The sequence below is a fragment of the Zalophus californianus genome, chromosome 12 (genome assembly GCF_009762305.2).
Source record: "Zalophus californianus isolate mZalCal1 chromosome 12, mZalCal1.pri.v2, whole genome shotgun sequence".
Lineage (NCBI taxonomy): Eukaryota > Metazoa > Chordata > Mammalia > Carnivora > Otariidae > Zalophus > Zalophus californianus.
Genome location: NC_045606.1, coordinates 35,012,391 through 35,035,502, shown reverse-complemented (window position 1 = coordinate 35,035,502; position 23,112 = coordinate 35,012,391). Strand labels below are relative to the sequence as shown.

Sequence of the window (23,112 nt, the reverse complement as noted above, 5' to 3'; positions counted from 1 at the left end):
CTGTCCCCATGGAGTTTACAATATATTCAGGTAAGGTGTCATAATAACAAAGCCAAGAAGGGGATGGAGTTTTGGGATGATCAGGGAATGTGACACTTGAGTAAAACAGGTAAAATAGTGAACCGTGGGGATATTTAGGGGAAAGTATTCCGGGCAGGGTAAAAAGCAAGTGAAAGGAGCATGCCCTGTGCATTCAAGGAACAGAAAGGAAGCCAGTATTATTGTAGTGTACAGTGAGGAAGGAGCAGGATATGAAGTCAAGAGAAGTAATGGGGGCAGATGGACTGTTCAGGGTTTTTTAAAGGGTCATCAGAAATCACTAGGCTTTTATTCTGGTAAAAAAGAAAAGCCACTAAAGAGTTTTTGGGAGAGGAATGAAAGACCTGACATATTTCACAGGTGGTTGGCTGTCTAAGAAGACTAACAGGAGTGGCAGCAAGGCTAGAAGCAGGGAGACTATTTAGGAAGTGGCTGCAGTCATCCAAGCAAAAGTTGATGGTACCTTGGATCTGGGAGGTGGCAGTGGAGGTGGTGAATACTTGATCAGATTTTGGATGTACTGTGAAGGTAGGGATGGGATTTGCTGATAGACTGGAAGTGGGAGTGAGGGAGAAGAAAAAAGAATGACTCCACAGTTCTTGGCCTGAGCACCTGAAAGGGTGGAATGACCATTACTGAGAGGGGATGATTGCAGGAGGTCAAAGTACAGTGGGAAAGAAGGTGGGGGATCCGCTTAAAATTGAACCTGTTACATCTGAGAGGCCAATAAGATATCAGGTAGGCTATACAAGTGTGAAGCTGAGGAGAAAGGTCTGGGCTGGAGATACAGTTTGGAAGTTAACAATGTATAGATTGTATGCTTTTTGGGTAAGCAATTTAATATTAAGATATAAAGCCAATGACATTTTCTACACATATTTTCCCAATTTTAAAATGTTGAAATTTTTCTTCAGCCAATCTAATGGAGACTACTGATTGACAAATTATTTAGTATATACATGTTAAAAAGGATACAAAAACACAGAAACCAGAAACCCAATTAGGGAGAAAGAAGTATACATAAATGACAAGGAATAAAGGGTATGAAAAAGGAAGGTGGTGAAAGGAATCACAGAGACTTTTAGTCTATATTTTTATTTTTTAAGATATTATTTATTCAGGGCACCAGGGTGGCTCAGTCGTTCAGCGTCTGCCTTCGGCTCAGGTCATGCTCCCAGGGTCCTGGGATCGGGCCCACATCGGGCTCCCTGCTCCGCAGGAAGCCTGCTCCTCCCTCTCTCACTCCCCCTGCTTGTGTTCCCTCTCTCACTGTGTCTCTCTCTGTCAAATAAATAAATAAAATCATTAAAAGAAAAAAAAGATTTTATTTATTTATTTGAGAGAGTGCAAATGTGCGCACGAGCAGGTGGAGGGGCAGAAGGAGAGAGAAAGGCAGACTCCCCACTGAACCGGGAGCCTGATGTGGGGCTGGATCCCAGGACACCTGAGCTGAAGTCAGACGCTTAACTGACAGAGCCACCCAGGTGCCCCTAGGCTATATGACTTTGTTATACATCAGCACACTGACATCATGGTACATACTCTACTTAAAACTGGTCCTTGACGGGTAGTTGATACTGCCTAGGTTTAAGGGGACAAAATTCCAAATGAAGAGAGTTCTCTTTTAAGTCATATTCTAGATAGCAGGTGGATAAGAGAAGTTCCTAAGTAAATGGACCCGAACCCTGTTTTTTCCAACTTTAATCTAACCTGCACCTGGCTATTAATCTTCCTGTGTCCATGCAACTGTGTTTTTACCTTCTAAGATAAGGTCTGGAATTATAGTTTTCTTCATTTTATCTCCCCCTATCAGAGTTCCTCATCTAAAGAACTCTGGACACAGAAAAATGATTTGAAGAACAATTTTTAAAATTCTCCCAGTGCTTCTATACAACTAGTACTCTTTTAGAAGCCTAAGGGAGAAATAAATTAATTTTACAGAATAGATGCCAGCAACATCAGCAGCACTTGGGAAATTATTAGAAATGAAAACTCTCAGGTTCCACCCCAAACTTACTGAATCAGAAACTCTGGGGGTGGGGTCAGCAATCTGTGTATTAACAAGCCCTCCCAGTGATTATGATACATGCTCAACTTTGAGAACCTCTAGCTCAGAACATTAAGGTTCAATTTTCTCAAGGAGTATCAGTTGAAAAGGCTACTAAACTATAATCCTTGAGTATAACAACCTTATTATTTTCCACTTTTGACTGCCTTATGTATCCGGCATTTAACCCACGTTCAAAGGTTGTGAATAGTTAAAAAATCAGAAGTAACAACTCCCTCCGAGTTTCTGGAGAATGTTTTTCTTCATTCTATGATACCAAGTTCTCAATGCAACCTCTATCTTTCCTTTCTTGTCCTCCCTACTCTATAGAAAAGGTAATTTTTTTTCAATCACAATATCATATGCTAACTTTTAAAGTAATTTTGTAGATGTGATGTCAAGTCACATTTCAGAGCAAGAAAAACCCTCAGATTACAGTTGACCCTTAAACAACATGGGGGTTGGATGCTGGACCCTACACAGTAAAAAATCTACATATAACTTTTGACACCCCCAAAACATAACTGCTAATAGCCTACTGTTGAGTGGAAGCCTTACTGATAACATAAAAAATTGATTAACACATTTTGTACATTATATGTATTATATACTGTATTCTTATGATAAAGTAAGCTAGAGAAAAGAGAATTTTTTTAAAGACTTTATTTATTTATGTGAGAGACAGAGAATGAGAGAGAGCACAAGACGGAAGAGGGTCAGAGGGAGAAGCAGACTCCCTGCTGAGCAGGGAGCCCGATGTGGGACTCGATCCCGGGACTCCAGGATCATGACCTGAGCCGAAGGCAGTGGCTTAACCAACTAAGCCACCTAGGCGCCCAAGAGAATTTTTTTTAATGATTTTATTTATTTGTCAGAGAGAGAGACAGAGAGCACAAGCAGGGGGAGCGGCAGGCAGAGGGAGAAGCAGGCTCCCTGCTGAGCAGGGAACCCAATGTGGGACTCGATCCCAGGACCCTGAGATCATGACCTGAGCCGAAGGCAGATGCTTAACTGACTGAGCCACCCAGGTGTCCCGAGAAAAGAGAATGTTAATAAAATCATAAGGAAATACATTTACAGTACTATACTGTATTTATATAAAAAAAAACAACCCACATATAAATGGACTTGTGCAGTTCAGACCCATGTTGTTCAAGGGTCAACTATATTTATCCAAGTGTATCAATTTACAAGTAAGAAAATTGAGGCCTACAGACATCACATGGCAAGCACACCCTAATAGAGATGGACAGACACCAAAGGATATTATTATCTCCAGCCATCTCTACCTGGCCAAGTCAAAGTATCTCATTTAACAAATTTAAATAAAGTAAGGCATTAGAATGACTGAAAGAGATACAGAATAAACTTTACTTTTCCAACTTCTCTCTGGAAATAAAAATTAAATACATCATCAAAAACCATCATTGCTTTATGTATTTATTGGTCAGTGATGCTGTTTTCTCATTCCATGCTCTATCTACTAACTGGAAAAAAGGACCCTTAACATTAATAAGAATGCTATTCAGCTATCTAGTGACATGCCATGCCATGCCAGAGTCTTGTCCTCCACTGTCCTATCAGTTCAATACTAAATTTCCCAGAAACAAATCTCAAGACTGTTTATAACAACTGTTTTGTTCAGATAATGTGGCAATTTTTCTAACCAACATTTCTATCTTCCTGGTTATACTCCATTCACCACAGAGACTGCCTGGAGAAAGCCAGGGCATAGCTCCTTCAATATTTTGTGTTCCAAGCCGAAAACCATTTTAACTGTCCTCTAATCTTAGTTCACAAGGGTTCTGAGGTAACTTACAAGCAACATACTGATAATTAAATAAGCTAAGGGGAAATAAGTACTGTGGAAGGTAGCACAGCCTTCCACATGGAAAGAATATGAGCTTTGGAGCCATGAAACTGGGTTCAAGTTTTAATTCTAGTCCTTACTTGCCCTCATTTTATAGGATAGAAACCATAAGATAAGTATACTGCCTCATATTGTTGATATATTTATTTTTAGTTACCTTAAAATATAAACTCCTTGAGAACAGGAAGTATGTTTTATATATCTCTGTATTACCCACATCATATTCACATAGGTGTAGAATAAATATTTATTTAACTAATATGGAATAGATTTTATTATTTGTTTTAAAGTAAGTTCTATGCCCAACATGGGAATCAAAACTCACGACCTCAAGATCAAGAGTCACATGCTCTACCCATTGAGCCAGCCAGGTGCTCCTAATATGGAACAGATGTTAATGTATCAGATAAACTTCCTACCTAGTAGGTGCCCTTGCTTCCAGATCCCACACCCAAAGAACCTCCCACCAACTACAACTAGCTTACCTTTATCAAAAGACAAATATGATCTTGCCCAATTCCATTTTAAAACCTTCCCAAGGCTTCCAGCCCCCGGAATTAAGGAAAAGTCCCTGTCCAAACCAGAATTTATCTTATGCCAGCCTATCTCTTACAACTCAGACCCACATCTGAATTACTAAAGCTCCTGGAAGTTCTTCCCATACCCCTAACAAGCTCCTCCTTAATAGGCTAACTCCTACAAGTCATTCAAGTCTCAACTTAAAAGCCATTTTCTCCCTCAAGTTCCCTGATCATAGCTCCTCAACCCTCAACTAACACAGTTAGATGTCCTGCTTCCCTAAGTTGACAACAGTCAATTTACCACCTAATATTATATTTAATCTGTTTCTCCAATTATCTGATAAACTTTCTGATAACAAGGGTCACATCATACTGAGTTTTATATGCACTATTCACCATAGTTACTGGTACATAAAACACCTTTAATTAATATTATTTGTTGAACATAAGGATAAAGTCCTATGTTCTTAAAATCATTAGTTTCCAATTTGAGAATATAATGTTTATTTCCCTGTACGCCTGTAAATAACTTTGGAAAAAACCCCAGTTGCCTAATGGGTTAAAGAGAAAGATTCGGGGGCCTTATTCTGCACATACAGTTATTATGACACAGAAAGCAAAATCAGTATTATTATTTTCAAAGAACAGAGAAAATATTTCAAAAGAACTTGCTATTTTAGGGGACCTGCTTTGTCTTGGCCTCATCCCCCAGAAGTTACAGTCACCAAAGGATTTGATCCTCAGTTAAAACAAGCAGAGCAATGAATGATGAAAGAAAAAAACAGAAGGAAGTTGTTTCTCAGCCTGGAATGCCACCTGGGACCAAAAGGTGACTGAAAGAAAGACAAATGAGCCTGAATTCCTGACAGCATTGTAGAAGCACCATAATAGCTCTGGACGGCCTATCGCTAATTTCTCATTACTTGAGGAAAATGATACCCCTAATTTGTTTATATCATTCTTTTTTGGATTTCTAGGGCAACTGAACATGATTCCAATACAAAGTTAGAAGAAAATTTAGGAAAAAAGTTTTTATTACCTAAGATAGGAGAGAGATATTCTCAAGACAGGAACAAGCAGAAGCCACAGAGAAAAAGACAGACACAAATGATTATATGAAATACCCCCCCCCCAATGTATGGCAAATGATGTCATAAACTAAGACCAAAAAAAAGACAGACTGACAAAACATATTTGCAAAGAAAGCTAAAGGACTACATTGATAACATATCAAAGAGAACCAAAAAATTGATAAGGAAAAAAATCCAATAGGAAAAAATGAGTAAAGGTAGGAATGAGCAATTCATAGAAATGAAAAATCAAAAGGACCAACTACTATATTAAAAGATGCTCAGCTTCACTTCACAAAAGATGCTCAACTTCATTTCAAGTTAATGAAATGCAGAATTAAGCACCAAAAGAAACTTTTTACTCATTTTATTGCAAAAACAACAACAACAAAAACCAGCAATAGTTTGTGGGGGAAATATTCTTGGACATTAATGATGGCAATAAGAATTATATCAACATTTCTGAAAAATAATCTGGCATTATTTAAAATTAAAATAGTATGTACTGTGTACAAGATACTCATTGCAATATTGTTCATAATAGACTAGAGACAACCTAGATGTCCAAAATGAACACAGATATGGTTTCAGATATCTGTTACTACATCCCAAACTTAATGCCTCAAAACAATTATGTTATTTCTCACAATTAGGGAGGCTGCTGGGCAGGGTTTTTTTTTTTTTTTTTTTTGCTGGTTTCACCTCTGGTTCTGTCAGCTAAAGAGTCAGCTGGGCTAGCAGATCCAAGAGTCCACTTTCATGTCTGTTGGTAGATGCTGTCCACTGGAGAGTCTTGATTCACTTCCAAGAGACCTCTCATCCTCCTATAGGCTAGACCAGCTTCCTTACATGGCAGTTGCCAGAAATCATCCCTTGAAGGTCTCTTAAGGACTAACCTCCAGATCTCACACATCACTCCTACCATATTCATTGGTCAAAGCAAATCACAGGGTCAACCAAGACTCAAGAGATGGAGAAATAGATTATGCCCCTAGAGAGAAGCAGCAAAGCCACACTGCAAAGGAGAATGGATACCAGAATGAAAGGAATTTATGGTTGTTAATCATTCACCACAATGGAATACTATATTGTCATTAAAAAATAAAGTGTGGAACATTTAATATAGTATGTTATCATTTTTATGTGGGAAAATTATGTATACATTTCATCATATATGTTTATAAATCCTGGAAATACACTTAAAAATTAAACTAATGAAATACTGGGCCATGCAAAGTAGTCTGCATGATGGCTGAGGACAAAGGGCACTGAGGGCATGTTAGGAAGGCCAGCAGAGTTGTGAGCCAACTAACTGGAGGCAAGGATAAATGGGTGTTGTGTAGAGATGGGCAGCTGCAGAGTCGTAGGCCTAGTCAGGAGTTGTAGATCCACAAAAAGGCACAGGCCAGCAGGCCCAGCAGTCAATGACGCAGGGTGGTAGAAGATGGTCTACATGGCAAGGAGAATGGTAGCACACTGAGGAAGTAAGTCAAACAACTGGGCAAATGATAATTACACTGAGGCTAATGTGAAGCCAAGTTTCCTACTGCCAGAGAAGGTATTTATAAATGTGGAAAGGAAGAAGGCTAGAAAGAACCCTGGAGTATTAGACTGGAATTGAAAGTATAGGGACAAACTTATGGTTTAATTAATATATACACCCAGGTACCGAGATAATTACAGATAATATATATGTGTCTGTTACATATGTCTGAGTATACAAACCATACTCAAAGTCATACATTTCCTAGTACCTATAAGTAATGACACCCCAGTAGCAATGAGCACACTAAGCCCCTAAATCTTTGTTTTTAAATACCATTTTTTACAAAAACAAACAACAATAACAAAGACCAAACAGGATTCCTTGGAGAAATGGCTGATTCCAGGGCTAGACCAGGCAAAGTACAGAATGAACAAGGAACAGCATGTTCTGCCAGAAATGCACAATGAATGAGATGGGAGCATGATAAATAGGCATCGGAGCCAGCTTGAAGGGGCTCCCGCAGGCTAAATCAGGAACAATTTAAACAGCAAAATAAGTAGTAATAGTAACAAATCACAACAAATTAAATAAGATAGAAATCTACGAGTCCTTACTGATTTAATAAATAAACAAATGGGGGAGAAAGGAAAGTTCCACTTTACAATAAAATCCCAACTAATACAAGTAGAAGAATAAGAGTAATATCATTTGGCAATCATCAGAGAAGTGGTTAATTAAGATGAGAGTCTTCACTGATACTTACATTAAGGCTAGTGACTAGAGACATTTTTTTAAATTTTTAAATACCTCTCCACAAATACTAATCAAATACAAAAGGATACCAAAATGATTGACTTTTTATCTATTATTTTTATATTATTATTATTTTTTTAGATTTTATTTATTTGACAGAGAGAGACACAGAGAGAGAGGGAACACAAGCAGGGGGAGTGGGAGAGGGAGAAGTAGGCTTCCTGCAGAGGAGGGAGCCCGACGTGGGCTCGATCCCAGGACCCTGGGATCATGACCTGAGCAGAAGGCAGATGCTTAACGTCTGAGCTACCCAGGCGCCCCAATTTATTATTATTTTTTAAAGATTTTATTTATTTATTTGACAGAGGGTGAGTGAGTGAGAGTGCACAAGCAGGGGGAGCAGCAGAGGGAGAGGAAGAAGCAGGCTCTCCACTGAGCAGGGAGCCTGACTCGGGGCTCAATCCCAGGACCCTGAGATCATGACCCGAGCTTAAGGCAGACACTTAACCCACTGAGCCACTGAGGCACCCCTGATCAACGTTTTAATCACCAGCAGTGGCAAGGCTGACATCATATGCCTTTGGAAGCAAAGTGCTAAGAGAACACAGACTCATTTCTGTGGTACTCCCGCCAGGAATGCACGAACGGAATGGAGTCATGAGGCAATATTACATGAACCTAGGTTGAGAGTCATCCTACAGAATGTAGGGCTTTGTACTTTCTAAAACTGTCATGGACATGAAAGAGGGAAAATTGAGGCTGAAGAAGTCTGAAGAAACATGACGACTAAACACAACATGTATTCCTGGATAGAATCTTGGACCAGAAAAGAAAGAGATATTGTTCCAACTGTCGATGAAATATGAATAGGTTCTTTGGACTAGGCAATAGTGTTGTACCAATGCTTATTTTTTTATTTAGAGGGTTATACATTGGTTATATAAGAGAGTGCCTTGCTTTTGGAAAAAACAGACACTAGTGTTTACAGGTGACCATACACCATGTCTGCTCCTGGCTCCAAAAGGTTCAGAAAAAGACTCTAATCATGGGTATATATGCATGTGTTTTTACACACATATATGTATGTATGGAAACAGAGAGAAAGCAGGTGATAGAAGAAACGCAGTAAAGCTGTTGGTCCCTTTGCTGAACTAGAAAAAAAAAGTTCTATATACCTGAAGATCTGTATTACAGTTAACCATAATGAACTTCAGAACTGTCTTTTCTAAGGTTTCAACAACTACTAAATATTACATTGATAGTATATAATTCAAGTGCTTTAGAAAATAAATGATATTAATACCTTATGAAATGAGAATCTATTCAAAGCATTATTAGAGAATTAAAAATTGCTATAACTATATTACAACTTTTTTCTTAAAGAGGAATCTTAAGGCTGAATCTTCTCTAGCATATTACGAGTAAAAACAACATTCAGCATTACTATAAATCAGAATCTGTGTGGTTTTTAAATGGGAGATAAAATACTCTTTAAGACTGTTGTAAGAATTGAATGAAATTATGTATATAAAGCATTTAGCATGGTGGTTAGTACAAGTTAAGCACTCATAAATGGCATTTAATGTATTTATTCTTATAGAAAGGATACGAAACAACCCCCAAATACAGTAAAGTGACTTCAAAACCTATTAGAGATGTCTGTAAAGGCAGATGGATACAATCACAGTCAAATATCTAGTCTGGCAAATTCAATGAGGAAAGCAATTGTAATTTATTTATACTTGCAGTCCCAGAATCTAACATAGTGCCTGGCACACACAGTAGGCATTCAATAAAGATTTACTGAAATGAACTGAGTATGAAAGTAAGTTATCTCAAAAGAAAAAAAAAGGTAGTCTTGAGATTGTCTGAAAAATAAACTTAGAGTCCAAAAATTATTATTCCCTAAGCAAGTCACTTTGAGAAAGGAAATAAAATACATAAGCATTTTTAAAACCATGAGCAGAAACTCCCCTCAGACTCTTTTAAATAATGACTGAGCCACTTTCAAATCTGTTTTGGCAAATGTGTCACATAATAAGTCAAATATTACAGAAAAGTATTTTAAAATTTCATCTAAATAAATGTTGTGTTCATCCTCAAAGAGGAAAAATGTACCCAAAACACTGAGGAATCTTTCTAACTTCCACTCAAGGAGACTCAGATGAGCTTAATTGAAGTTCTTCCATCTATTTATATATGAAAATTAGTTTGAACTTTTACTTACAAATACATTGTAAATACACAGATTTCACTTTCACAAGTTCAACTGCACACTCCAGAAGAGGAAAGAAAGAAAATCAGTTCTCTCAAAAGTGGGCAGTGCTATAGGAGTACAAAAGAGTAACCAAAAACTTTTGTTTCAGCAGCCACCTGTTAGAATTCACCCTTATGGCATAATCTGCATGGTTTTGGAACATTTTCAGATTGAAAACTCAAAATTCCCAGTGCAGTTGGCAAGGGAAAAAGTGTATTATGAAAATACAGTGCTATCTTCCCCACTACTTCCAAAGATAACAGGGATCAATAGACTTTTAAAAAAGGAAGAAAAAAAAAAGACTCTTCCAAGTTATGGCCAATTACCTCACTCACATTTGGAAACTCATCAATTTTCTGAAAAGCAAAACCACACCTTTAATAATACACTCAACGCTGTACAGAGCTTGGCTTCTGAAACAAGCCAGTAAAGTATACTTCCAGACAGAGAGCTGGGGCTACATCTCCTGAGCCTACTTTAAACTAAAATCTGTGAACAATATGAAGTTACAAATCAAGTAATAGTTCCAAATCAAGTGCTAAAAGAAAGTTTTGAAAACAACCACAAAAATCATCATTAAACACACCTACCTTTCTTAACACAATGACTATGTTTTCAGAAAAAAATAAACCAAGGCTACCAGGTACATTACAGAACAGTTTACAGAATAGTAACAAAGAACTGCAATATGCAGAGTAAAATTATTCTTAAATTATTATTTACTTCCAGGCGCCTGGGTGGCTCAGTCATTAAGCGTCTGCCTTCGGCTCAGGTCATGATCCCTGGGTCCTGGGATGGAACCCTGCGTTGGGCTCCCTGCTCTGCAGGAAGCCTGCTTCTCTCTCTCCCACACACCCTCTGCTTGTGTTCCCTCTCTCACTCTGTCTCTGTCAAATAAATAAATAAATAAAATCTTAGAAAAAAATTATTTGCTCCCTATAGTGCCCTGGAAAGTGTCATCAGCATGAAGTCGTGTTGAGAGCTATTGTTCAGTCACTGACAGCATTACAGTTATTTTTTAATCTAATTTCTGGAAAGTTCTGCAGTGGCAGTTTAAAAAGCAAACTAAATTCAAAAAGAAAAAATGCCTAGCCTTTAATCTGGAAATACACATTGAAGATATCCACAGTTAATTTCTTTTTCAAACTAAGAAGCAGTAAGGTCATAGGCACAAGCGTGTAACATCTGTAGGTGGCTGATCTAAATCAGTAAAAAAGTCTCTCTGAAATGAACGACTTAAACTATCTTACCAAATACAATTTGAGATGATCTTTAAAAATCAGGTGTTTTTTAACCACTAACAAAACTTTCCAATACAAAATTTTCCACATCACACACTTCGTAACTTAAGAACTAAATGTAAATCCAAAACACCAAAAATTATTTAAAGACATAAAAACATATTGGAAATATTAGCCCTTTGTTTTTTACCTTCATTTCTTAGAATCTACTAGCAAAGCTATTCTGGAATGGGTCTTCATTCCAATACAAGATTGTTTAATATGTCAATTCCGTGTGAATAGAGCTTGTGAGATTAATTCTTAAAACCTCAGGAGATGCTTAATTACAGCTCTAGTTCCAATTTCCTGCGACTCAAACGGCAATGTACAGAAAAGAGCTTATACATAGTTAAGAAGGGAGAGGAATGAAGGTCCAGGGAGCGACCCATTCTTTTGTTTTGGTCGCAGACGCTGCAAAAATAAAGGTCCATCAGAGCTATCTGCACCTATCCCCACCCATCACAACGATGCAGAGCACTTTCAGCCATCCGCTCAAGACCTTCTAGCCCACCAGATCCGCCGAACCCGTGGCTTTCCACGTCTCAAAAGATGGGCGGGGAAGGCTCCGAGGTCTGGGATACAGAGAGAAAGAGAGAGAGGGAGGACACAGATCTTTGAGGACAGAGGGACAAGGAGATGCATCTGGCTGGGGAGGATGGGACGCGCCACTGAGACTTGCAAATTCGCTAGGAGAAAAGCCCCACGGGACCGACTGAGGATGTTGCCTGTTCAGGGATGGGGACAGAGAGGAGTACAATCCTCCACAAGAGGAAGGAGGCACATTAGTGGGAGACCCGTGAGGGCGTGAACTAGGCAGCGCTGAACTCGGAACCCAAAAAGGGTTGAGATAGCCTCATACACACTCGTATGGTGAAGCTGAGACTTACGGTTACTTCCCGGGCTGAGGGTAAGGGTCGGGTGGACCCCGCAGCTCTGCAGTTCTGCCACCGCCGTGGCCGCCTCTGCCTCTCGCGCGGAGCAGGTGACCTCAGGTACCCTCCCCACCCCACCCACCCAGGCGGGCGCCCCCTCCTCGCCCGCCCGGGTGCGCCCGCCGGGCAGAGGCTGCTGGGGCTGAGGGTGCGCACTAGAGGCCCGCGAGGAACGCTGCGTGAGACTGAGGCGCCCCCGACGAGGCTCAGATTAGGCGGGCGCCCCCCATCTCTCTCTGGCCGCCACGCCGCCTCACTCAAGGGAGGGGAAGAGGGGGCGGTGGCTTTTGCCTCCGCCTCGCGGTCAAGTCCGGCTCATGCTCGAGCCCTGCGCGCGCGCGCGCAGCCCGGGCCGCCCTCCTCCCCTCCCCCGCTGCCGGCTCAGCCTCTGGTGTGCCGGCCGCTGCCACCCCTGTCCTCGAGGCACCGCCACCAACCCCAGACAGCCCGCAGCCCCAGCGGGAAGCAGCAGGAACGGCAGCAGCTCGTCCGTCGACCCGGAAGCTCTTCCGCCGCCAACCGCGACGCTGCAAGGGGTGTAAACCCGGAAGTGATTTCCTCGCCCCGGTAGCGGCGGGATGGGAAGCAAAGGACTTTGAAGACCTGGAAACCCCTAATTTCGGGAGAGGAAAGGACAATAAAGAACTAGTCGGCAAGAGTTTCTCCGAGTCCAGAGACCCGGGCTCTTGAGGCGCGTTTTGGAAAGCGCTGCCGAACACGCCAGGCGGCTTCTGGTGGCCACCAAGGGTTTTCCTGTCACAGGAAGTTAGGCCCGGCTGCTGGGAAACAGAAGGGAAGGAGGAATGAGAAAGCCGTGACGGCACCCGCCCCGCAGGTGACTGTCCCACCGAGTGAGTTGAATGTAGCGGCCCGGGAGGTGCTCGGCCGCCCTCACGGGTGAGACGAGGAGGAGCGAGAACCAGACTCCAGCGAGAGAAAACAGAGGTGGGAGGCTGAACTATCTCCACTAGTTTCCCCAGGCAAGGAATTTATTTCTTACTAGTAACGAAGAAGCTAGAGCCACTCTTGGGGTGGTAGCTCTTTGAGCAAAGAGGCGTGCAGTCCTTTCCTGGTAGTGGACGTTGATGGGTGGTGGCGGAGGAAAAACCTAGGCAGATTGTTTATTTTTGTCATTTCAGGGAAAGCGATTCACAACTTGTCATTCCGGTTCAACTCGCCTCTACACTTCTTTCCATCTTTTGAGGCTTTTGGCTTTCTTTGCTTTTTATTCATGGTGTTTTTTATCTTCAAAAGAAATCTTTGATGTAGCTGGCCTGACTCAGGATCTCCCTCCCGTTCCCTTCGCACTCTCTTGGAAAGCTTGTGTGCCTTCAGTTTGTTTGCAAATGCGTCTTTCTCTCTGCGTCTACAGTCTCTTAACTGCTTTGATGGCCTTATCTTATTTGGGGGAAATGCCAAAAATACAAATATGTTTTCATAACAATATAAAAACAATTCACTCCATGATCTTTGCCCCTTAACCCCATGCTACTGTATTAGTTGGTTTCCTTAAAATTGGGTTGCAGAACTACAGCAGCAGCTGATATATAGCATATTTGGATATGCTAAGGATGAAATCATGCTCCTCCAAATAACCTTAAATAACCTTGGTATTCACCGTAGGATTTCATTTGGTTCCCAATGCCAGTATTACTTATAGTTCCTTCTGTATTAGCCAAATTCATTGTAATTGTCTTCAAAAGCAATTTGAAGATTATTAAATATCTTAAATTACACAACAGAATGTCACTTAACAGAAAGTCTTTGAAAATTATCATTGACACTTGTTGGCCCTGATAAGTGATGATTAGTAGAATTGGTTGAAGGGACAAGGAGAAAGCAAGCTAACTTAGAAGTAGCACCGATGGCTCTTTCCTATTCTACTTTATTAATACTTCCTCTCTTTGTAGCAAAAGGATGAGATTTTTATGGTCAGCAAATTCCTGTAGAGGAATTCTTACTGACATTTAGTCTCCATCTCTTCTTTTTTAATGTTATAATGCTTTAAAATAGTGAATTGTTCTAGGAGAATGTGGAAGGATCAAGTAACTTAGCTACTCCACCTCAACTTTTTTTTTTCCTGTAAAACAGGGATGATAATATCTACCTTCATCAAGTTTAGGGGGAATAAAATGAATTAATATATATAAAGCACTTAGCATAGTGTCTAGCACATAATAAGCACTGTCGGTGTTAGCTGTTCACATTATTTTACAAACATTCAATGTTGTATTCAGAAAACAAAAGCATTAAAAACTTAAGGACAACTTGATAAAATCAAGGGAATAAAAATATGCTTTAGCAATGATTTTCAACTATGTGGACAGAAACGTTTTGTGGGTTTGGCTTGGTTTGGTTATTTAAAGTTGACATGGGTTTAAAAGATTGAGAAACATTGCTTAAGGATGGAAGAAGGTGGATCATTTTCTGTCTCAGGAACATTTTACAGAGACCTAAGATAATGTCCCAATTTTTGGTTTTTATTTATGAAGATACACTTTCCGATCATTGCTGGTAATTTCTGTTAGCATGCACGTTGCAAACTGGTAAATCCTCTTGTCAACTTTGACTTCTGCTAATTAAATTTACAATACCCATATTCACCTACTGAATCTTCTCTTTTTCTCTGGTGTAAAAGGCTTTAGTTTGTTAATCAGTACTCAATATAGCAAATGGTTTTATTGAAGATATTATTTACATTTTGTTAAACAGGACTGTCTGGTATAGCAAAGAAATGTTAACAAGCCTGCCCCATGGGAACTAAATGGCATTTGCACACCTCCCCTTTCCCAGTCATAGTGATAACCAGAAATGTCCCTACACATTTTCAAATGATCCCAGGTAGGGTACCACCCCCAGTTGAGAACCACATCTTCATATTTGTAAGGCCTTATTGCTTGGAACATTATTATGCCTAAGCATTTTTCAGAATCGAATGAGCCATAACAAAATGCTACCTATTTCCTATACCTAGTCACTTGAACCTTTGTCTAAAACTCAGTCTAAACATATTGCTGATTTTAGTTCTACCTTTCTCTATTATTTTTATTTGAAGTTAGTCTTTTCCAGTCTCCCTGCATGTGTTTCTGCCTTAGCAGTTTTGCCTTGATATGTTAGTAGCTTTCATTCTTTTCCTAACTTAAGCCTTTGTTTTCTTCTTTCATGTCACAGGGTATATGTATATTTCAAATATTAAAGTATGAATATTTCTTGAAAATCAATTTTTATAATCTTTCAGGGATATGTTTACATTAAATGGTATAAAAACAAAATACTATAACCCTCATGGTTATGCCTTTTTCTATTAATCATATTTGTTTATCTTTTAAAAGTTGAGTGTACTGTGCAGTACTAAGTATTCCAGAGAAATGATGAATATTAATAAAGCATTTTCCCAGATTTTTTTTTTTAATTGTAAGTTGACCCTCACAGGAATTGGTTGCTTTAAATTGTGTTTAGAAGACTAAGGATTACTTGATTTCTCTTTTGGGTGCTTAATAGAAAAAAAAAGGTTTGTGTAATTGTGATACCTATGTTATACAGTGTATTCACAATACATTGTCTTTTTTTTAAACAAGGAAGTAGTGCTTGAAATACAAATGCTTGTTGGAAATTCCTCAGTGGATTCCTAAAATTAGTCTGGGGGAAGTGTGTGTGTGTGTGTGTGTGTGTGTGTGTGTGTGTGTGTGTGTGTGTGTTTGTAAGTAAAATATATATTTGGAAGAAAATGTTGGGAGTTATCTAGGGAATTGGTAATGGAAGTGGAAAATACTCGTAAGTCAACATCAGAAAGATTTTATCCACTGACCACATGTTTTTGACTCTCTGGTAGTCATCTCTAAGGAAAATCATAAGGTATACGTTAGCTTATCCACATGTCAAATATCAAAGTTCTTTCAAAAGATTTTGGAAAGAATGTCCATGACAGCTGCCTATTTCCAGCTTCCAAACTATTAACAGTATGACATTTACTTGTGTCATTTATGAAATATAAGTGTGCAATATTCCAAATCACTCAGGTCATTATTTGCTTAGTATTTAGAAGACATTTTATAATCATATCACTTTTTTTTTTTTTAGGTCCAAAAGGCAGATTCTTATACAGTTTAGACATACAAAAGTATGCATCTCCATTAAAATTTTTTTACCTTTCACAGAAAAAGAAAAAAGCACCAAGAAGAAATCTTAAAATTATAAGCTAAGGGTTTGAATGTTCAGGGTTAAGATACAGTCATCACTAGCTTGTCTTTTAGGTAGTATATATATTCCAAGATAGAAAAATAAACATGTTATTTTTAAAATTGTTTTTCAAAGTGATTATGCTGATTATGTGTCTTTTAATATTTCAAGGTATTTCTGTTTGTTTTGTAAAACAATGGGAAATCCAGAAAACATAGAAGATGCGTATGTTGCTGTTATTCGTCCAAAGAATACTGCCAGTCTCAATTCTCGGGAATACAGAGCTAAGTCATATGAAGTGAGAACATTTACTAACATTTTATTTGCTACCACTGAATGTCATTTTCATTTACATAAAGTCTTATCATATCGTCTAAATTCTTCTTGACAACCTAGATCTTGAAAAGGTAGAATTGATGCTCCTAGATCTCTGCCCATCACTATATGTCTTTTTGTCTGTTGCATGCTTTTTGACCATTTTTCTATTGATTGATAGGTATAAATTATTAGATATTAAAAGGTAGTCAGTGGAGTTTTCCTTATATAGATTTAGTTTTTAGTACAATTTATGAAATGGCTCTCAAAAATTAAAAAAAATTGCAAAAGTCAGCTCGTTCCAAATTCAATGTAAATATTATTCTTGGTTATTTCCCTAAAGAACTGTTTTTAACAGTTCATTTTAAAATATCTTTCTACCTTTAATTAAAGTTTTAAGCAATTAAGTTACTTCTCTGTAGTCCTGAATTGTATTAAATATATTAGTAAATGTGATTGAAGCCAAAAAACTCCCGAAAAACCCTAAAACACAATTATCTTTTTTATGCAACAGATTCCAAGCATCATAGAATACTTCTAATCTAACCTAACTCCAACTAATTTCTCTAGCACTTTGCTCACATTGCTTTTTTAAGGTTAGTTATCTGAAACCTATTAGAGGATATTGCAGAGGCTCTCAGGAGGCTGCTGTTTTCAGCAGTGCTCTGTTTTACTAGTTCTCAACCCTGGCTGCACTGTTGAATCATCTGGAGAACTTTAAAACTTCCAGTACCAGGGCCCCCCTCCCCAGACATTCTGATTTAACAGGTCTAAGATGAAGCTAGACATTGCTATTGTTTTAAAAGCTTCCCCCGATATTCTAATATGAAGCTGGGGTTAAGAAAGACTGCTGGCTTATTATATTCTAGGGCAAGTAAACTTTATTTTAAACTTTCTCTCTTTAAATTTTCTCATCTAAGATTTTGTTGCATGAAGTTCCCATTGAAGGACAGAAAAAAAAGAGAAAGAAAGTTTTGTTGGAAACTAAACTTCAAGGCAACAGTGAAATAACACAGGGCATATTGGATTATGTAGTAGAAACCACCAAACCAATTTCTCCTGCAAACCAGGGTATTAGAGGTAGGAAACATTTTTCTTGTTTTTTTTTTTTTTTTTTAATACAAAGTTTGCTTTAAATGCTTGTAGAGAAAGATACTTTTAAAAATGTATTAAGATCAGTTTCTTTTGGGTTGCCTGGCTGGCTCAGAGTCATTGGTGTGAGACTTTTAATCTTGGAGTTGTGAGTTCAAGTCCCATGTTGGGTGTAAAGATTACTTAAGAATAAAATCTTTTTTTTTTTTTAAAAAGGGGAGGATCAATTTCTTTTTATGTTCCTTTCCATTTAAAAAAAACTTGAGGGGCGCCTGGGTAGCTCAGTCATTAAGTGTCTGCCTTCGGCTCAGGTCTTGATCCCAGGGAGACCCTCATCGGGCTCCCTGCTCTGCAGGAAGCCTGCTTCTCCCTCTCCCACTCCCCCTGCTTGTGTTCCCTCTCTCGCTGTGTCTCTCTCTGTCAAATAAATGAATAAAATCTTTAAAAAATATATAAAATAAACTTGAGGGGTGCCTGGGTGGCTCAGTCTATTAAGCGTCCACTTCTTGGTTTCAGCTCAGGTCATGATCTCAGGGTTCTGAGATCCAGCTGCCTCTCGCTCCGCACTTAGCAAGGAGTCTACTTGAGATTCTCTGCCTCTCCCTTCCCCCCCCCCCACACCCTGCTTTCACAGGCATGCACTCTCTCTCTCACTCTCAAATAAAATCTTTAAAAGAAAACTTGAGAAAGGCTCAAAACATCTTTTAAGGTATAGCAAAGCCTTTCAAGAAATAACTTGACTGAGCCTGGGTAGCTCAGTGTTTTAAGTGTCTGCCTTCCGCTCAGGTCATGATCCTGAGTCCTGGGATCCAGTCCCACATTGGGCTCCCCAGAGAGCCTGTTTCTCCCTCATCCTCTGCCTGCACCCCCCCCCCAGCTCATTCTCTCTCTCTCTCTCAAAGAAATAAATAAAATCTTAAATTAAAAAAAAAGAGGGGCACCTGGGTGGCTCAGTCATTAAGCGTCTGCCTTCTGCTCAGGTCATGATCCCAGGGTCCTGGGATCGAGCCCCTCATCGGGCTCCCCACTCACTGGGAAGCCTGCTTCTCCCTCTCCTACTCCCCCTGCTTGTGTTCCCTCTCTCACTGTGTCTCTCTGTCAAATAAATAAAAATCTTTAAAAAGAAAGAAAGAAAGAACTTGACTGTAATGTTTTTTAAGTTGAAAAATAGTTAAATAAGTTACAGTGTTAATGATTTGTTCAGTAGAGATAGGAAACCAAAGAGTAGCTTGAAAACAAAGAGAAAATACAAATCACTTTTGCAAGAAGTATAGTTCTCTAGTTAAGTATCTTTGAACTACTATTTTTATTTTCTCCTTTAGGACAGAGGAAACTAAAAACCTTGCTTCATAACTAAGTGAAAGTTAAGATTCATGAATTAGAATCCTGTAAGCTACCAGGTAGCAGAGGTTTCTTCCTGTTTAGTCACAGGAAGAAGACCTTTTCAAAAAGCCAAACTGAATTATTGAAGTATTAACCTTAAAAGGTTCAGACCCCATTTAAAATATTAGGTAATATATAGCCTAGGAAACTGTTTAAAAATTAATGATAATTTTCTCAGGCTGTAGCCTCACAAGAAGTGGATAGCAGTTAAAAGTTAGAGAAATTATAAACTCTATCCACTATTCAGACATTATCATTAAGACGCTAAAGCTAATTTCAAATAGCTGTTGAAAACAGTTGTAATGAGGTAAAGCATACCTCTCTATGCCTACCTTTTTTTTTTTAAAGCTTAGTGGGTTTTTTTTTTCTGTTAATCTTTCTAGAGATTGTCTAATTTATCTGTTTCAGTAAAGAGTCTGTTTTTGTTGCAGAGATAGGGCTGAATCCTGTGATTCAAGTTATTATTTTGGGTATTTGTTCTATAGAGATAGCTGAACTGTAAGCCTCTGATTCATAATTTTTGGAGCTATCATTCACCATTTTTTACCTTCCCAATAGGTAACCTCCCTAACAGGGCCTGAATGGTTGGGGCTGTAATCATTGTAACTCAACATTATAATAAGTTACTGCATAAATTTACAGATCCTTGATACACATTCCGAGTCCCACAAAGAGAATATCCTTTCCTTAATTATCAGATTGACTTTTTAATAAAGTGATCTAGAAATTGATCTTAGCTAAAAAGGGGACTCTCCTTATGGGTGATCCAGGCATGTGAAAGGCTCTTTTTGGATGCCACAGATTTGTCAGTCTTTTCTACCTCAGTCTTGGCCTTCTGATCAATTTCATCTAGACTTGTTTTACTGTTGCTAAATTGTTATAGTTATCAGGATATATCCTTAGATCAAATTCCTGAGACATATACTAAAATCATATATTTGAGCTAAGATAGACAAGTCATAATTAGCTATGAATTAGCCAAATTCTATCACTTGGTCCATTCACCCAGAAGGGGGATGAAAGTGGTGTCGGTGTTAACAAAGATGTCCTCTGGCCCAGAGAAAGGGGTAGTACTCTTAGAAGATTTTCTGGCAGCCTTTAATAAAAGAAATTAAAATGGAGAAGTTAAACTAACTAGTTATATTAATGAGTCATACCAGATCCTGACTATCCTATTTATTGAGTAATGTATGAAATATTTTTATAGAGTAATAGGATACCTTATATAAGCATCACATAAAAATCACAAATGACTTTATAATAGCAGTGGTTATGCCTTACCTTTTTGTGTACCTAGTGCTGTGTATCATTTATAAAGCATCACCACACTTACTTATTAATGAAATTCTTAAATTGGTCCTGTGAGTTGGTATACAGTCATTTTCACATCTGTAAATGGAAATGCACATATAGGTTGTTATCTGTTAAAATCGTATTCCCATTAGTGGAGGAGTTAGGACAAGAATCCTCATTTCCCAACTTGTAGTCAGTGCTTTTATTTTTTTTCCCCACAAAAAATCTCATTACATCTATAATTTGCAAAGTAGGCAGTTAAGCAATGAATCAGAACTGAGTTTAGCGATGCAGCAAGGCAGGAAAGATTAAGTGGGGCAATGCCTTGGGTTAGACAAAAGAAATTGCCTCTGAAATGAGATGTTATTCTGTATCTAACACTTATATTTTCTACAAATGTCCAATTTGTAAAATAATTGGGGGCTATAATAATGGCCATAATAAAAATATTGAGTCCATTATTTTGTGCATAAATGAAGCTGCTTGAACTATTATATTATCTACTTGTCCATAGAAGGCATCCAGCCAGACATTCCTACTTGGGTCAGGAACAAGGTTCTCTATCATGGAGTGGGAAGATTGGAAGAGTTGACAAAAATAATGGTAAAGGTGTCTAGATGAGAAGTTTTAAAGTGCATGACTTGTAGGTTTTTATTTATAGCTCCCTTGCGGCCAAATCAGGAAAAACAGATTAAGAATGGAGGTTACAGTTCAGAACAGTAGTTCGTAGCCCAATCAGATTTTAATAAAAACTGAAATTGAAGGGGCACCTGGATGACTCAGTCTGTTAAGCATCTGCCTTTGGCTCAGGTCATGATCTCAGGGTCCTGGGATCAAGCCCCCTGTCAGGCTCCCTGCTCTGAGGGAAGCTGGCTTCTCTCTCTGCCCCACTCCCCTACTTGTGTGTGTGTGCGCAGGTGCGCACTCTCTCTCTCTCTCTCTCTCTCTCTCTCTCTCTCTCTCTCTCATGCTCTCTCGAATAAAAGTCTTAAAAAAAAACCAACAAAACTGAAATTGAGGGTGGAGGTTGAATGTTAAGTGAAGGGCTACTAAACTTTAAGACTTTGCAACTTATGGGGTGGCTCAGTAAGTTCAGCCTCCAATTCTTGATTTTGGCTTAGGTCATGATCTCGGGATTGTGGGATCCTGCCCTAAATCAGGGTCCCTGCTCAGCCAGGAGTCCGGTTCTCCCTCTTCCTCTGCCCTGACCCACCTTGTGCTCACGCACGTGCACTCCCGCTCTCTCGCTCAAATAAAATCTTTTTTAAAAAATATTTTATTTATTTATTTGACAGAGAGAGAGAGAGAGCGAGAGCAGGAACACAAGCGGGGGAGTGGGAGAGGGAGAAGCAGGCTTCCTGCCAAGCAGGGAGCCTGATGTGGGACTCGATCCCAGAACTCTGGGATCATGACCTGAGCGAAAGGCAGACGCTTAACAACTGAGCCACCCAGGCGCCCCTCGCTCAAATAAAATCTTAAAAAAAGAAAGGAAAAAAAGCAAGCAAGCAAGCTTCTCTTCTAGAGTGAGTCAAGACCAGTACCATAAATCTACTGGTTCATTGTCTACAGAATGATGTCCATTGTTATCGGAATGAACAGTTTTTATTAGGGCATATAATAAAATTGGCTCTATTTTAACTCCTCTTAATGCTGCCTTTTAAAAAATTTTCTAGTTCTCCCCCAAGAAAAGGCAGGGGGACAAACCAAAAAACACTCTTAATTATAGAGAACAAACCAATGGTTACTAGAGAGGAGGTGGGTGGGAGGATGGGTGAAATAGGTGAAGGGGATTAAGAATATACTTATCTTAGTATGGTGAGATTATGGGTGATTATTTTTCATATCCCTTGTGCTCGCTTCGGCAGCACATATATTTTTCATATCCCTAATGTCCTTATGATACTTTTTATTTTAAATGAAATTGATTTTTAAAAGCAAAATTAGCATTTAATAAACATATATTTTCCTTACAGCCTCTTTTTTTTTTTGGTCCTATGCATTGCTAAAGTATGTCTGTGTGTCACTCATCCAACAAATATTTATTGCCTGAATTCTACATGCCAGGTACACTATGCTAGCCAATTATGGGAATAGATGTTGTTTTCACTTAATGTGATTTTACATTTATATACTCGCATATATGTGGCTTCATAGTTTTTGAAACCTCATTCAACATAAATGTACTCAAAATTATACAATATTATTGGTTATGTTATTATTATGTATTTCTAAAAGTATTTGATTCATACTGACATATTCCTTTCCAAAAGTTTAGATAGGCATATGCACTTCTACCAGCAATATCTGAAAAAGCAAACATTCTTCCAGCGTACCTTATCTTATATTTTAAATTGCCGTCTTTTATAAGTTAAAACATTCTATATCATTACTTATTAATTTGCTTTGTTTGGTTTCTAGTGAGGATGGTGTTTCTAAAATGTTTGTTAAAATTTGGAATTGCCCACTTTTGTGAATTGCCTCTATAGAATTTATCTATTTAGTGATTTTTTTCTTAATTGTGTTTTTTTAGTGAGGATGGTGATCTGTTATTTTGATGCATTTTTAAATACTACACTTTCTTCTTTCATTTGATGT

The 23,112-nt window shown here is 38.6% G+C and overlaps 2 protein-coding genes across 6 annotated transcripts in view; one reads left to right on the top strand and one right to left on the bottom strand.

Annotated features, from left to right (window-relative positions):
• Nucleotides 1-12,714, bottom strand: part of ANKIB1 (ankyrin repeat and IBR domain containing 1) — a 143,487-nt gene extending 130,773 nt beyond the window's left edge. The window contains 1 exon segment of the mRNA XM_027573148.2: nt 12,211-12,714. The gene's annotated coding sequence lies outside the window, so the exon portion shown is untranslated.
• A 102-nt stretch (nt 12,715-12,816) lies between these two features.
• Nucleotides 12,817-23,112, top strand: part of KRIT1 (KRIT1 ankyrin repeat containing) — a 36,945-nt gene continuing 26,649 nt past the window's right edge. For 2 of the 5 annotated variants that reach the window (XR_003516354.2, XM_027573157.2), the window contains exons 1-3: nt 12,817-13,235; nt 16,606-16,732; nt 17,670-17,829. Coding sequence is in view for 3 of the 5 variants with exons in the window: in XM_027573157.2 (XP_027428958.1) it covers nt 16,631-16,732; nt 17,670-17,829 (262 nt within the window). In the remaining 2 variants the exon portion in view is untranslated. Of the gene's footprint in view, nt 13,236-16,605; nt 16,733-17,669; nt 17,830-23,112 lie in introns of those variants that run through there. The other 3 variants (XM_027573156.2, XM_027573155.2, XM_027573158.2) reach the window with 3 other exon arrangements.